The sequence below is a fragment of the Eretmochelys imbricata genome, chromosome 2, assembly GCF_965152235.1.
Source record: "Eretmochelys imbricata isolate rEreImb1 chromosome 2, rEreImb1.hap1, whole genome shotgun sequence".
In the NCBI taxonomy this organism is placed as follows: domain Eukaryota; kingdom Metazoa; phylum Chordata; order Testudines; family Cheloniidae; genus Eretmochelys; species Eretmochelys imbricata.
In genome coordinates this window covers 254,330,255-254,345,889 of record NC_135573.1, presented here as the reverse complement: position 1 = coordinate 254,345,889, position 15,635 = coordinate 254,330,255, and the positions used below count along the sequence as shown (strand labels likewise).

General features: G+C 47.2%; 1 protein-coding gene across 4 annotated transcripts in view; it reads right to left on the bottom strand.

Moving 5' to 3' along the window:
* PRKAG2 (protein kinase AMP-activated non-catalytic subunit gamma 2) overlaps nucleotides 1-15,635 on the bottom strand; it is a 388,793-nt gene that overhangs the window by 15,753 nt on the left and 357,405 nt on the right. For all 4 annotated transcript variants that reach the window (XR_013344970.1, XM_077808400.1, XM_077808398.1 and 1 more), the window contains exons 10-11: nucleotides 5,094-5,148; nucleotides 3,023-3,149 (exon numbers count right to left, since the gene is read on the bottom strand). Coding sequence is in view for 3 of the 4 variants with exons in the window: in XM_077808400.1 (XP_077664526.1) it covers nucleotides 3,023-3,149; nucleotides 5,094-5,148 (182 nt within the window). In the remaining variant the exon portion in view is untranslated. The remainder of the gene's footprint in view (nucleotides 1-3,022; nucleotides 3,150-5,093; nucleotides 5,149-15,635) is intronic.

Here is a 15,635-nt window from a genome sequence, read left to right as displayed (position 1 = left end):
GCCTTCTCATAGAGACAGCTCTGAGACCTGCTTCAGAGCTGAGTTGCTCAGACTCGGTGCCAAGTACCTCGGTGTCGGTGCAGAGCATTCCTAATGCCTAAGAAGAAAAACAAGAAGCAGCCAGAGAGAGGTCAATCCCCAGCACTAAAAAGTCAATCAGACACGGGGACTGGGACACAGTGAGATCTGTGCTGGGACATTCTTCCACCTTGACACCAGCAACTCTGGCACCTATGCAGGTTCCGTTGACTTTAGAGCCACCGACCTAAGGCAGGCAACATAACTCCAGTATGTTTATGGTGCCATCAATTCTTGAAGTGTTCACAGCAGCCAGAGACCTCCTTTCATTGCCAGTGCCTCTATCTCTGGCGATGCTGAAATTGGTGTTGCTAGTGCCATTGAGTGGCAGGGAACCATCTTCCTCCTGCCACCGCCTGGCTCCAGGACTATTTTCCAGGGGCAAACCCTCTTTCGTGGCCTCATCACAGGCTTCACCATTGTCCACCACCATCTCTGGCAATAACAGGGTCTGCATCGCCCTGGTTGTCTCACCAGGACTCATTGTCGTCGTCAGAAGTGGGGTCAACTCATCTCGCCCTCACAGTCACCCACGCTACTCCCTGAGGCACTCCTACTCCACTATGGCCCCAAATGCACAGGTGACACCGAGTACATGCAATGGCCCTTCTGAAATCAGTGGGGGTTTCCCCCCAGCCCAGGGCTCTTTCTAAAGGTGCTCCTATTCGGTGGCCTCTGAGAACAGAGCACCACTGGTACCTTGCCAGGAGACTCCCAGTCTGGACTCCAGTACCAAACTTCAAGAGGCGTTGCCATAGGTCCTGGGCAAAACAGAAGGAGGGGTTGAAGCCCCCCACACAATGCTGGCTTCCTCTTCCTCCTCCCCAGATGAGGCTGTGGTGACAGCTGGCATGTTTCCTCCCCAGTCTGGTCACAAGGCTCACCAGGAAACTCTACACAACCCCAGGAGGCGGGACTGAAGCATAAGCCCACCCAATCTGTGCCACCCCGAGGTGGAGGTGGAGAGGGGGAGACAAAGCCAAGGCCCCACTGCCCTGGGGTGGGGGACAAAGCCAAAGCCCAAGGACTTCAGCCCCAGGCAGGGGGCCTGTAATCTCAGTTCCACTACCCAAGGCTTCAGCCTCCAGGCTTCAGCCCCAGACAGTGGAGCTCAGGCTTTGATCCCAGCAAGTCTCAGCCAGCCCTGGTGACCACATTAAAACAGGGTCACTACCCCCTTTGCAGTCCTGACCCACAGTTTGAGAACTGTTGCACTATACTATCACCCAGCAGACCAGAAACAATGCTAGCTTTGGCCGAGCAATGTTGCAGTCAGCATGTTCATGAACTCTGAGCCCACCTCCTAGACAACTGCTTGGGAGTCACCTACATTGGAATGGACATGTACAAGCACTCGAAGAAAAAACAGTTACTAACCTTTCTTTAACTCGTGTTCTTCAAGATGCGTTGCACGTGTCCATTCCAAGACCTGCCTCCCTTCTCCTCTTGTCTGAGTCAGCCAATAAAGAAAGAACTGAGGGGCATAGGGTCGGCAGGGCCCTTTATATTGGTGCTCTGTGCGCGGCACCAGAGCTAACCTGACAGATAACACGAGGGGAAAAAATTCTGGCAACTGTATTCGGGGTGTGCACACACCTACATTGGAATGGACATGTGCAACACATCTCGAAGAACAGTTATAGAAAGGTTAGGAACTGTTTCTTTCCTCATATAGATGTCTTATGGCTAAAGTGCCCCCATATAATTGAACTCCCGAAAAAGTCAGCATTCAATGCTTTATCTACAGAGTTCAAATCATTATCATAGAGTTTCATAGCAATCCAATAGTACGTTTTAGTTAAGCTGAAAAGCAGGTTCAGATCTAGAACAATTTTATCAAAGAGGTGCAGAATTAAGATTAGAAAATGAACTTTTTCAGTTCTGATGCTGTATATTTATCTAATCGTACGTAATGACGACACATTATATGCATTTGACTCTAAGCTGCATCTTCCCCTTTTTCAGTTTACTGAAAGCAAAAACAACAAAAAAAAGCAGGAACAAAAAGACAAAGCGTAATCATTCTGGACTGTGTACTTAGTTCAAAACCTGCTTTCCCATCCAACTCACCACCTAGTCTGGCTGATCAGAACATTAAGAACGGCCACACTGGGTCAGACCAAACATCCATCTAGCCCAGTATACTATCTTCCGACAGCGGCCAATGCCAGGGGCTTCAGAGGGAATGATAGAACAGGTAATCAAGTGATCCATCCCGTCGCCCATTCCCAGCTTCTGGCAAACAGAGGCTAGGGACACCATCCCTGCCTATCCTGGCTAATAGCCATTGATGAATCCTCCATAAATTTATCTAATTCTTTTTTGTACCCTGTTATAGTCTTGGTCTTCACAGCATCCTCTGACAAGGAGTTTCACAGGTAGACTGTGTGTTGTGTGAAGAAATACTTCTTTTTGTTTGTTTTAAACCTGCTGCCTATTAATTTCATTTGGTGGCCCCTAGTTTTTGTGTTATCTAAGCTTCTAAAATTCTATAAGGGCTTCTCTGAACACAGTATGAACTACAGTAATCCTCTCTCGCTTCATTCTCACCACCATAACAGAAGCTGCAAGAATAACCTAAGGACAATTCCAGTCTCTCTTTGTTGGGGAAAAAGCACCCAAACAGAATAGTGAGCTGAACTGGACATTTTTTGCAGTACTGTTAGTGCAGAGAAAACATCAAAATAGAATATAGGACAGTCTGTGTCAGCTACCATCTTTTTCTAAATTGGTGGGGAAAGAAGAGGGGGAGACAACATTTTTGATCCTTCCTTCTAGCCTATCTTTTCTACTGTCAAGAAAAGATGCAAAGCCACTTACACGCAAAAATGTTCAAATTAAAGTGTTTAATCAAGAAAAGTTTCCAAGTGAAGGGTTTACATTATTAAATAGTAATAGGCTTCTATTTAAATCAATTAGTCAAAGTACATTTTAAATTACTTACAAAAAGCTGGAGGAACTTGAGGATTCTTTTATGGGTAAGTATATAAAGTGCATTCCCACTGACAGGATCAATAACTGGCAATCTGTGGATTTTGTTTTTGATCAATGAATACACAGCATCAAAAAGGCTGAGGAAAAATAATTAAATCTGTTAGTGAATTCTGACCGTGAAATTCCAAAACATACTTTGACATCATAAGAGCATCACAAAGAATACATAAGACCAATAATTATCTACCATAATTTTCACATAAGATCCTAGAGAAATTGCAGAACTTATGCATAGCAAAAGATGTCAGCAAGTTTACTTTCACTATTGTTGAAGACCAACCACATGCACACAGATATACATCAACATTTTAATAAACCCTTGGTATCAGTAAACATTGAGGGACAGTGAACCATTATAACAGAGAGTTTAGTAGAAGCAACATTTCTCCACAATTTAAGTTTTTCATTAGGACAATAATCACTTCAAAAATAAAGACAGTCAATTAATAGCACTCAAAACGAATGCCCTCTATTCAAAGAGAAACACACAGAGTGACAGTGCACAGTATTCCAACTCTCTTGCACTGGATGTATCTCAATCCTCAGTTGAAAGGATCACATCACAGGGAAGAGTGTTCACTTTCACTGAACACTCTTTCAAACTTTGGTTCTTTGAGACATCCAGCAATGCTAATTATAAATGATTATTTATTGTCAATAGTCTTTCAGGATGTGTACACTTGTCCACAAGAAATGGAGCCAAAATCACCATCTGATTAAACATATGCCACTGAGAGATGATTGGGGGGTGGGAAAAATGTCAGAGGGCAATAACTCTGATTGAATTTGAAATAGTGACCAAGAGATGAGAGGCTGTATGACATTAACAATTCCTTGAACATAAGAATGGCCATACTGGGTAAGAACAAAGGTCCATTCAGCCCAGTATCCTGTCTTCTGACAGTGGCCAATGCCAAGGGTCCCAGAGGGAATTAACAGAACAGGTAATCATCAAGTGATCCATCCTGTCACCCATTCCCAGCTTCTGGCAAACAGAGGCTAGGGACACCATCCCTGCCCATCATGGCTAATAGCCGTTGATGGACCTATCCTCCATGAACTTATCTAGCTCTTTTTTTAACCCTGTTATAGTCGAGCCATCTAGTCTTAGGCTATGTCTATACTATAGCTGGGTTGACGCTCCAGTGATCAGTGCACTGGGTATTGATTTAGCGGGTCTAGCCAAATCGACTGCAGATCGCTTTTCGGTCAACCTCCATACTCCACCCCAAATGGGAAGCGTAAAGTAAGTCTACGGGAGAGTGTCTCCCGTCAACCCAGTGCAGTATAGACACCGCAGTAAGTCGACCTAAGGTACATCGACTCCAGCTATGTTATTCATGTAGCTGGAGTAGTGTAACTTAGGTTGACTTACTGTGGTAGTGTAGACACAGCCTTACTCTTCTTGAAAGCACATTAGGAAATAGAAAATGTTAGTCTGACTGCAAGAAAAATAACTGATTACTCATTTTTAATGCAAGGTTAACCCCTGAAATACTGACATTTCCCAGACTGTTGGAACAAATGCTTAGGACATAGCTCCAAAAAGTTAGTATTTTGATTAACACTTCTTGCATCAGTAGCATGCATTTATTAGAGTAACACTTTAGACAAATGATTTTCCTTGTAATGTAATTAGGATTCATGGAGTGATGTTTGCAAGAATCATCTTCCCTATAGTATCTGCTTTCTCAGCTCAGATATGTATACAAGTTAAAATGCAGTCATGTCATTGGCCCCATCCCCTGCTTGACAAGTGCATTGAAGGCAATTAAGCAAGGGGTTTGTGGAAAGCTCGAAAGTTGCTGTTATGCTACAAGATATCCTATTGGACTCAACGCTGATTTTTGGAGAGTTCTTCCTTTGAGTCACTTAAATAAAAACATGCAGAGTCTTTCCATTCTTCGTTATCTTACTCTAGTTAACAAACTCAAATCCTGTTTCTCTTTAATGTAGATAACGAAATCCCTAGTACTAATTCCAAGATCAGCACAATTTAGAAGCAAGCAACAGAAACTTACCTTGCATCCGGGGAGATGTTCACTAAAGGCTTAAAAGTTTCTTGTAAATAAAGCTCTGTATTAAAAAACAAACATTTTTAAAAGTAAGTGTTTTAGCTACAAGGAAGTGGACAATTACTATGATGTGTATAACTCAACTCCCCACTACAAAATTAAATGGATAAGAAGTTACAAAGGCTCACAAGGAGACAAACATCTAGAATTTTTTTTTTTTAAGTTAAATAAATGTGCAGGGGTACTTTTGACAGTGAGCCCTCTACACTGAAGTTAAACGGATAATCAGCAAAGGGATCTAAAGGAATTATTTAAACAAGAATTAAAGTAATGCAAAGAAGAGTATCACCACTTGGTGTCATTATAGCAATACAAAACATCATGAAGAGAAAATTCATCCATTGGATGAAGGCTTACAGTAACTGTGGTTCTTAGATGTGCTGTCTAGATATATATTTTCCACTCTTGGTGCACACATGCCCTATACAATTGAGATCAGAATCTTTTGGCCAGTAGACCTGACCTCACCCAGAAAATCTAAACTAGCTAACTGATAACAAATAGTAATATCATCTGAGACCAATTTTGATCGCCTTTAAGATCATTTGGCCCGGCTTATCTTTCTCTCTGCAGAGGCAACAAAAAATGTAGGTAAGATCCTGGATGACTGTTCTATACCCATAAAATGAGAGTGCCCTCCATACACCTAAAGAGTTGAGTCTTGCTTCCCTCAGTTGGAATGTAGTTTAGGGAAGAACATTGATAGGATAAGAGGAAGTTTGAAGCCACTTTGGGGAGAAATTGTGGATTTGAGAACAAGCCTCTTTCCATGATAATCAGCCAGCCAGTATCCATGCTCTGAGATGTAGAGAGGCTGGGTCTAGATGCCAGTTGTTTTGGGGGGAGGGGGGAGAAGAAACACGACACAGACTACATCTGGACTAATTGGCAATGTTAAAAGGAGACAGAATTGAAAATCTACAAGGTCTGGGTATCAGAATTGCCTGGGCCAAACTGATGCTATCAGGATCATTACTGCAGACTCTTGTTTTAGATTCTTTAAAACTCTCAGTATCAGAGGATACACATACATCAGACCTGGGATCCATGAAATGAGAATGTGTCTGAGTGTGGTCCCAGGTTCAGACCCCTCAGAGCAACAGGTGGGACATTTCCTGTTTGTGCTTCTGGTAAACAAATCTATGTGTGGGTAACCCCACATTTGAAAGACTGAATTATAAAGAGTCTTACTCATGCTTTTCTGAAAACTGCCTGCTCAAGTGATCTGGCCAGTCCTGGTAGGTGAATAACTATCAGGGTATGTCTACAGTACAAAATTATTTCGAAATTATTCTCTTCGAATTTTCGGAAGCTATTTTATACATTCAGTCTTCTGTGTCCCCACTAAAGCACGTGAATTCGGCAGATTGCGTCCACAGTACCAAGGCTAGCATCGAATGTTGGAGTGGTGCACTGTGGGTAGCTATCCCACAGTTCCCGCCACCCACTGGAATTCTGGGTTAAGCTCCCAGTGCATGATAGGGGAAAAACATTCTCGCGGGTGTTTCTGGGTGTGTGTCATCAGAAAGCTATGGCAGACCATTGTTTTGTGCCTTTTTGGTGTGCAGACGCCATACTGCTTTCAGCAGACGGTGCACCGCTGCTCTCCTGCTACTATGAATCCACCTCTCCAACTCAGCTGTGCTCGGCCATTGTGAACCGAGCAGCACAGCTTCCGCCGCCAACTCTGCTCTTCCGCTATTGCCACGCTTCCGAGCTTCTCCATGTTGTCTGTCCTGGGCTCCCACCTCCCTGAAAGCCACAGAAGACAACCATTTTCAGCTGTTGTTCGGCTACCGTGAACAGAACAGCACAGCTTCCGCTGCTACTCTGCTCTCCTACATTTCGCGCCCTTTTTCCAGGATTAGCCATGCAGGCGCCAGAGCCATGGAGCCCGAACAGATCTCCGCTGCAGTTTTGACCATTGTAAATACCTCACGCATTATCCAGTAGTATGTGCAGTACGTGCAAAACCGGGTGAGGAAGCGATTACTGATGAGGACATGGACACAGACGTTCCTAGAAGCATGGCATGTGGCAATTGGGAGATCATGGTGCTGTTGGGCCAGGTTCATGCTGTGGAACGCCTATTTGGGGCCGGGAAACAAGCACAGACTGGTGGAACTGCATAGTGTTGCAGGTATGGGATGATTCCCAGTGGCTGAGAAACTTTCGTATGCGTAGGGCCACTTTCATGGAACTTTGTGACTTGCTGTCCCCTGCCCTGAAGTGCAAAGACACCAAAATGAGAGCAGCCCTCACAGTTGAGAAACAAGTGGCCACAGCCCTGTGGAAGCTTGCAACGCCCGACAGCTACGAGTCAGTCGGGAATCAGTTTGGAGTGGGCAAATCTACTATGGGGGCTGCTGTGCTGCAAGTAGCCAACGCAATCGTTGACCAGCTGCTATCAAGTATAGTGACTTTAAAGCCATCCACAATAGTCTGCACATTTCCCAATGTGCTGGGGTTCCCTAACTGCGACGGGGCGATAAACGGAACACATATCCCTATCTTGGCCCCAGAACACCGGGGCGGCCAGTACATAAACGGCAAGGGGTACTTTTCCATGGTGCTGCAAGCACTGGTGGATCACAAGGGACGTTTCACCAACATCAATGGGAAAGGTGCAGGATGCTCACATCTTCAAGAACTCTGGTCTGTTTGAACAACTGCAGGAAGGGACTTACTTCCCAAACCAGAAAATTACTGTTGAGGATGTTGAAATGTCTATAGTTATCCTTGGGGACCCAGCCTACCCCTTAATGCCATGGCTCATGAAGCCATACACAGGCATCCTGGACAGGAGTAAGGAGCAGTTCAACTATAGACCGAGCAAATGCAGAATGGTGCTAGAATGTGCATTTGGACATTTGAAAGCGCGCTGGCACAGTTTACTGACTCGGTTAGATCTCAGCACAACCAATATTCCAATTGTAATTGTTGCTTGTTGCGTACTCCACAATATCTGTGAGAGTAAGGGGGAGACGTTTATGGTGGGGTGGGAGGTTGAGGCAACTCGCCTGGCGGCCAGTTTCGCACAGCCAGACAACAGGGCAATTAGAAGAGTGCAGCAGGGCGCGCTGCACATCAGAGAAGCTTTGAAAGCCAGTTTCATGACTAGCAAGGGTACGGTTTGAGAGTTGTGTTTGTTTCTCTTAAAAAGTTACCCGCCTCCTATATTATTATATAAATAAAGGAAATAAAGTCACAATTGTTTAAAAACCGTTCTTTATTATTAGTTGCACAAAACACCGAGACAAATCAGAAGCTAGATGGGGGAGGAGGAGGGAAGGACAAGTTCAGAAACCAAATCAAAATTTAGGATATGCCAGCTTTCTGCTGCTTGTGCAATCCTCTGGGGTTGACTGTGTGGGTCCCCGTAGCCTCCCCCTGTGTTCTTATCTGGGTGAGGAGGCTATGGAACTTGGGGAGGAGGGAGGACGGTTATTCAGGGACTGCCGCGGCAGTCTGTGGTCTTGCTGCCTTTCTCGCATTAGATCCACCATACAGCGGAGCATGTCAGTTTGCTCCCTCATGAGCTTGACCATAGCATCCTGCCTGCACTCATCGCGTGCGTCCCTCCTCTCTTCGTATTCATGTAACGCTTTATGCGACTCTGCAATTGTTTGCCCCCACACATTCAACTGGGCCCTATCAGTGCAGGAGCTCGGCAAACATGTTGTCCCGAGTTCGTTTTTTCTGCCTTCTAATCTGGACCAACCTCTGGGACAGAGTAGATAGGGGCCGCAATGAAACATTGGCACCTGCTGCAGGAGGAGAAAAAGGGAGGGTAGTATTTTAAAAGATACATTTTAGAGAACAAAGGGGACACAGTTTCTCAGTGAAACAGGCAATTCATAGTACACAGCACATATTCTTTCTGTACAAGGTCTCATTTTGCCTCCTATACTGAAGTGCCTGCCACTTTGGTGTGAGTAAGCCATCACATGCGGCCAGACAACAGAATTCAGCTTGCAGGCAGCCTGCGGGCTCTCTGGCATGATCACTTCACAGAACACCCTCCCTCCCCCCCCCCACCCCTCCCCCCCCCACAGGGCTCCGATGAGGCTCTGAACAGGGATGAGCCCTTTAAACTAAACGTGAACAGCCCAGCGTGGCTGGGTTTCCTCCCTCCCCACACTGCGTGGCTCCGATCAAGCTCTCATTCACCAGAAGTGCCTTCTCCAGGGTCATGGTCTGGGAGCATGCTTTGGGAGTAGGGGGAGGCTATTGGCTCCAGCGTTAAGAATAGTTCCTGGCTAGGGGGGAAAACAGATTCCCCACTTGCCGCCTGCACACTGTCCTCTTCCTCCTCCTCCAAAAAACTCATCCTCCTCGCTCCGTGCTACTCCCCCCTTGCAGGCGTCCATGGACAGTGGTGGGGTAGTGGTGTCATCACCCCCCATAATTGCATGCAGCTCACGGTAGAATCGGCACGTATAGGGCTGTGACCCAGAGTGCCCATTCGCCTCCCTGGCTTTTTGGTACGCTTGCCTGAGCTCCTTGATTTTTGGACGACACTGTTCTGTGTCCCTGGAGTAGCCTCTTTCCATCATGGCCCTGGAGATTTTAGCATACGTATTTGTGTTCCTTTTTTTGGAACATAGTTCCTCCATAACAGATTCATCTCCCCAACATGCAATGAGATCCAGTACCTCACTTTCGGACCATGCTGGAGCTCGTCTGCAAATCCGGGACTGCATGGTCGCCTGTGATGGTGGACTCTGCATGGTCGCCTGTGATGGTGGACTGTGCTGATGGTCACCTGTGATGGTGGTGACCAAAACAGGAAATTCAAAAGTTCCCAGGGCTTTTACTGCCTATCTGGCTAGTGCATCGGAGTTCAGAGTGTTGTTCAGAGCGGTCACAAGGGAGCATTCTGGGATAGCTCCCGGAGGCCAATATCGTCGAATTGCGTCCACAGTACCTGTAACCCGGAACGGCGATCTCGATTTTAGCGCTACTCCACTTGCTGAGGTGGAGTACAGAAATCAGAGTAAAGAGCCCTTTAAATCGAAAAAACTGGTTTGGACATGTGGACGGAGCCAGTTTTATTTTGAGGTAACTTGGCTAATTCCGAAATAATCGCGTACTGTAGACCAGGCCTCAGAGTGATCTGATGCTGGATGCACCAATTCCACAAGCAGACTAATTCCTAACAAGGAAGCTGATTGTGCTCCTCCTTGCCTGCTCACATATAATGCTGGGTGTGGTTTTGTCTCTCTCTTTCTTGCTATACCATTCTGCCTTGGATCAGAGGGAGAAACACTACACAAGCTGAACACATTGCCCCAAGTTCTAATATATTTCTGTGAAGAGAAGTCTCCTTTGAGGATCACAAACCTGGAGATTCATGTTGTCTAGATGTGCTCCCCAGCTAAGGATGAAGGAGTTAGTCACTACTGTTTTTGAGGACAGAGGTAGAGAAAATGGAACACTTCTGCATACATGATTGGGATTCTTCCATCAATTGGAAATATTAGGACTTAAGGAATAAGAACTACACATTTACTTTCATTGTATGAAAAAGTGGCTGAAGTAAAGTCTGGTACGTGGCATGACCAATGTGCATGAAGTCACATGAACTATCAACCTGAAACAATCTGGCCTGAGGTAAGTATGCCCTACCTGTTATGGAGTTCAGCAGTATCACAATAAGTTGTATTTTCTGGGTAAGCATCAAAGATGGACTTTTCCTTATTGATTGAGTTACAAGGTGGCAAAGAGTTGTAGGATGTGATGAATCACATCTTACCTGTTGCCATGAGCTCCCCCAAATAAGCCAGTCACTCAGGCAGGAACAAACAAACTTTTATGTCTCCTTAAGTACGCTGCCATTAGATCCAAACTTTCTGTGAAAACCTTTGGGGCTGTTGATAACCCAAATGGAAAAAGACTCTGAACTGGAAATGTGAGCTCCCCAGTAGAAATCTCAGGAGCTTGTGTGGGCTGAGTGGATCAAAGCATGGCAATATGCATCTCGAAGGTGGAGACTCTAGAAATTGGATTACTGAGACAAGGGTAGCCATTTTGAACTTGCCTCCGTGAAGGAATCTGAGTTTCCTTGAGTCCAGAATTGGGCAGCATCCTATTTTTCAGTTAAAGGAAAAAGGAACAGGAACAACAACTTTCCCCGTTTTATTGAAGGGGCACTTCTACTGCTCCCAAAGTAGGACATCTCCTGATTTAATTCTCTTCTGAGAGGGATCACTGAAAAGGGATGGGGAATGTGGATGGAGGACAGGAAACATCTAAAATGCAACCTAATATCCAACCTCTACGATTTCCAGGATCCAAGAGTATGAGGCAATATTGGCCCAAGCTTCCCAAAAAAGAAAATAAACTGTGTCCAAATGAGATAGGGAAAGGGTATGTGTTTTGGGAAGCTCTCAGTTAACCATCACACAAACACTGCTGCCCCTGAGAAAGAATGCAGGTCATCTGTGTATTCTTTGTTTCTTTCTCAGTGGTTCTTACAGTCTTTAGTATAGAGGCTAAAAAGGGGGCAGGAGGAACCTGCCTCGAATAGGGCTGCTAAGCTGCTTTTCTTCAGGGTTGTGGGGTGTGTAGACCCAAGAACCCAAGTGTAGCCCGGGAGTCCTTTGATGAGCATAACACATCTGTCTTTCTGCTGAACAGATCAAAACCCTTAAAAAGGAGGTTTCCTATAGCAATCTGTATTTCTTTGAGATTCTGTGAGGATTGTATTCAAAATGCCTCCACCTCATTGTCATAGATGTTACCATCAATCTTGCCACAGTGTCTGATGCAATCAATTGCTGCCTGTAAGGAGTTCTGAGCTATTAGTTAACTTTCTGAAATTAAGGATCTTATTTCCTCTCTAGAACTCCTGTGGTAGTCTATCAGTAAAAGTCCAATACTTTATACCAATTGATGTACTCATACTTGGCAAGGAGTGCAGAGTAGTTGGCTATCTAAACTGGAGGCTGGCAATGATATAGCTCTTCCTTCCGAAGAGATACAACTTGGACTGTTTTTCCTTATGTGTTGCCTTGGAGCTTTGCTGGTTTGGGCTCTCTTGTAGTAACTGCTGCCCAAGGGATCTAGATGTGGGAGGAAAGTAAAAATACTGAAATCCTGAGGATAGTCCTGGTACCTTCTCTCTACCTTTTTTAGATTTCAGTGGAACAGATGTAGGAGTTTGCCATAAGCACTGTGCATGTTATAACGGACTTCCCTATGCAGCACAGAGAGTCTATCTGGCCTTCAGGTGCACAGGATGTGTAACTGTTTATGGGATTTCTCTTGCACTAACTCAGCTGTAATGCCTAACAGCTCTGCCATCTGACAAAGAAGGTCTTGAAAAGCCTTGTAGCTGTTGAGGTGATGGAATAGATGGGACCATAGCTTTGTCAGGGGATGACAATGAAATGGCAGCAGGGGCAAGTTCAGCTGACTGATTATTTTTTCATCAGAAACTTGTATAGTTCAGGATCAGCAAGTGACATCTGGGATTGCTAACGCTGTTGGACCTTCAAGGAGGGAGATGGGCCCTGGAGGTGGCAGAGGAAGGTTTTCTGGTGTGATGGAAGCCCCATGGTGCCCACAATGGCCATGAATGATAGCTATAAGCAAAATGAGTTGGGGGCCATAGGGAAGGTACCAGGTTCTCCTCTTATATCCCCTACATCTACTAGGGTAAATTTTGATCCTTGGACTCCTTATTGGATGTAGAAGGGTCAGATAAGAGAGATCTGGAGTATGTGAATGAACCCTCCCCAGTGTGGTCTGAAGTGGATAAGAAAGAACACTTTTCTTCCAATAGCGGATCTGATTTGGGAGGCATCCCAGGGCCTGATCTAGGAAAATCTTTAGATGATACAGAAGACCTACTCGGTACTGAGGAAATGTCAGTGGTGCATACCGATAAGGGAATGTCCACAACCAAAAGGTAACAACTGTGACTTAGGGAGGGCAGACAAAAGTAGATTTCCCCCTTCTCCCCTTGCCCTCCCCCGAGTATAGTGAATCTCTGTCTCAAGACAGTTAGTACCAGAAGCAACAATTTTGAAAGTTAGGAAGTCACTGGTACAGGAACAGTAAAAGCCTTGATGTCAGTACTGAGCGTCCCAAAGGCAGTACCATGGAGTGCATATGGGAGACTGCTTTGAGGGTGCTCCTTATCTGGTATTTGTGTACAGATTCTTTTTGGGTGACAGAGGATCCCAACTCCAGCTTTGTACCAGGAAGGCTGAGGTGATGTATGCCTTTTTGCAAGGTTCCTAACATGAAGACCTGTATATATGTTCTTTAGAATCATAGAATATCAGGATTGGAAGGGACCTCAGGAGGTCATCTAGTTCAACCCCCTGCTCAAAGCAGGGCCAATCCCCAACTAAATCATCCCAGCCAGGGCTTTGTCAAGCCTGACCTTAAAAACTTCTAAGGAAGGAGATTCCACCACCTCCCTAGGTAACGCATTCCAGTGTTTCACCACCCTCCTAGTGAAAAAGTTTTTCCTAATATCCAACCTAAACCTCCCCCACTGCAACTTGAGAACATTACTCCTTGTTAAGAGTGGTACTGTATCCTACCCAATCAGTCATTCAAGAGGACTTGGTAATAATAGCAGCAGAAGAATGCTTCAGAGGAGGAGTTCTAGAGCTGGCCATTACATCCAAACTTATTGGGTACTTCTGGTGGAAGACTTCTCAGATCTGGGTAAAATTTTGTTTACCTGGATCGGAGGCAGATCTCATTGATTTGTCCAGCAGATAAAGTTTAGGCGAGACCAGGGCTGGCTCTAGGCACCAGCAAAACAAGCAGGTGCTTGGGGTGGCACATTTCTAGGGGCGGCATTCCAGCACTGGCCATGCCTCCCCTAGAAATGCACCCCCGCCGCCCCAGCTCGCCTCTACTCCCTCCACTCTGCCTCCATCTGCCACTGCTGCTCCGCTTCTCCCCACCTCCCTTTCGCGTGGCAAGCCTGAGAGGGAGGAAGGGAGAAGCCAAGCAGTGGCGCACTCAGGGGAGGTGGCGATGGTGGAGTGGAGCTGGGGTGGGGAGTGGTTCCTCTACCCCCCCCGTTACTTCCTGCGCTCCCCCCCACCTTCACTCACCTCCGCTCCGCCTGCACCCCTGAATGCGCTGCCTCTCCCTCGCCTGAGATGGAGGGGGGAGAAGTGGAGTGGTGGCGTGTTCAAGGGAGCAGGCGGAGTGGAGGTGAGCTAGGGTGGGGGGTTGCAGGGTAGGAGCCGCAGGAAGCAATGGGGGGGAGGTGGGGGATGCGGCACGCTGAGGGGAGGAGACGGGGCTGGGGATTTAGGAAAGGGATTGGGAAGGTGACGAAAAAAAGCGGGGGTGGGCAAAAAATTTTTGCTGGGGCAGCAAAAATCCTAGAGCCAGCCCTGTCTTTCTCACCTTTTCAGTGTGTTTAGAAAATGACTGACAAACAGTGCATGTGTCAGTAATATGCCCCTCTCTCAGGCATAACAGGCATCTTGTATGTCCATCGAGGGACATAGCCACCTCACCAGATGGGCAATATTTGCACCACCGATATTTTTGCTCAACCATAAGGGCTGTAGCTTGGTACCAGGCAATGAAAAGCACTACTACCCAAAACAGAAGCCTATTAACAGGGGGGACGAGTTGTATGGGCTGGTGATGCCCAGGCTCCAGGAATATTCAGGGCCCAGGCTCCACCAATGTTTGGGGCCGGGTCTCTCCCCGGGCCCCGCCTGCTGCCCCCCTGCTGAGTGTCCCCCGGCCCCCACTTGCTGCCCCTGTGTGCCTTCCCTGGGTCCCAGAGCGTCCCTGCCTCTCCCGTGCAGCTCCAGGCTGACTCTGCTCTGTTGGTTCCTGGCATCAACTGCCACCGCAGGGTCCTAATGCCCCCCATGCACGTGAGTGGCAGGGCAGGCTGCCCTTACCCTGCCCTTCCACCTCTGACCCTTACGTTTTCCAGCTGCCCCCTCCACCAGCACCGGGGGCCCCCCTGCCCGAAATCACTGCTCCTGGGCAAGGGGCAAGCCCCATCCCTAACCCCCAGTGAGGCTACAGTGAGGGACAGCAGCAGGGGAGGAGGTTCACATGTCATGGCAGCCCCCCCCACCCCAAGGGAGGCAAGGGGGCTTCCTGGACCTGAGAGGGGCCCTAGGAGCACGTGCAGTGACAGCAGTGCAGGGTGAGTGTGCTGCCAGGAGGGAGAAGGGGGCCCCTCCCCCAGAGCTCACTGCTGCCGGCGGGGAGAGGGCCGGGGGAAGTCCTCCTCTCTGGCCCCAGCCCCGGGGCAGCCTGCCTGCACCCTAAACTCCTCAGCCCCACCCCAGAGCTCACACTCCCAGTCAGAGCCCTCACCCCGCACCCATACCCTCTGCCTTAGCCCTGAGCCCCTCCCACACTCCAAACCCCTCATCAGTGGCCCCAGCCAGAGCCCTCATCCCCCGGCACCCTAACCCTCTGCCCCAGCCGCCTCCTGCATCATGAACCCCCGAGCCCCACCCCTGCACCCCCTCCCACCTCCAA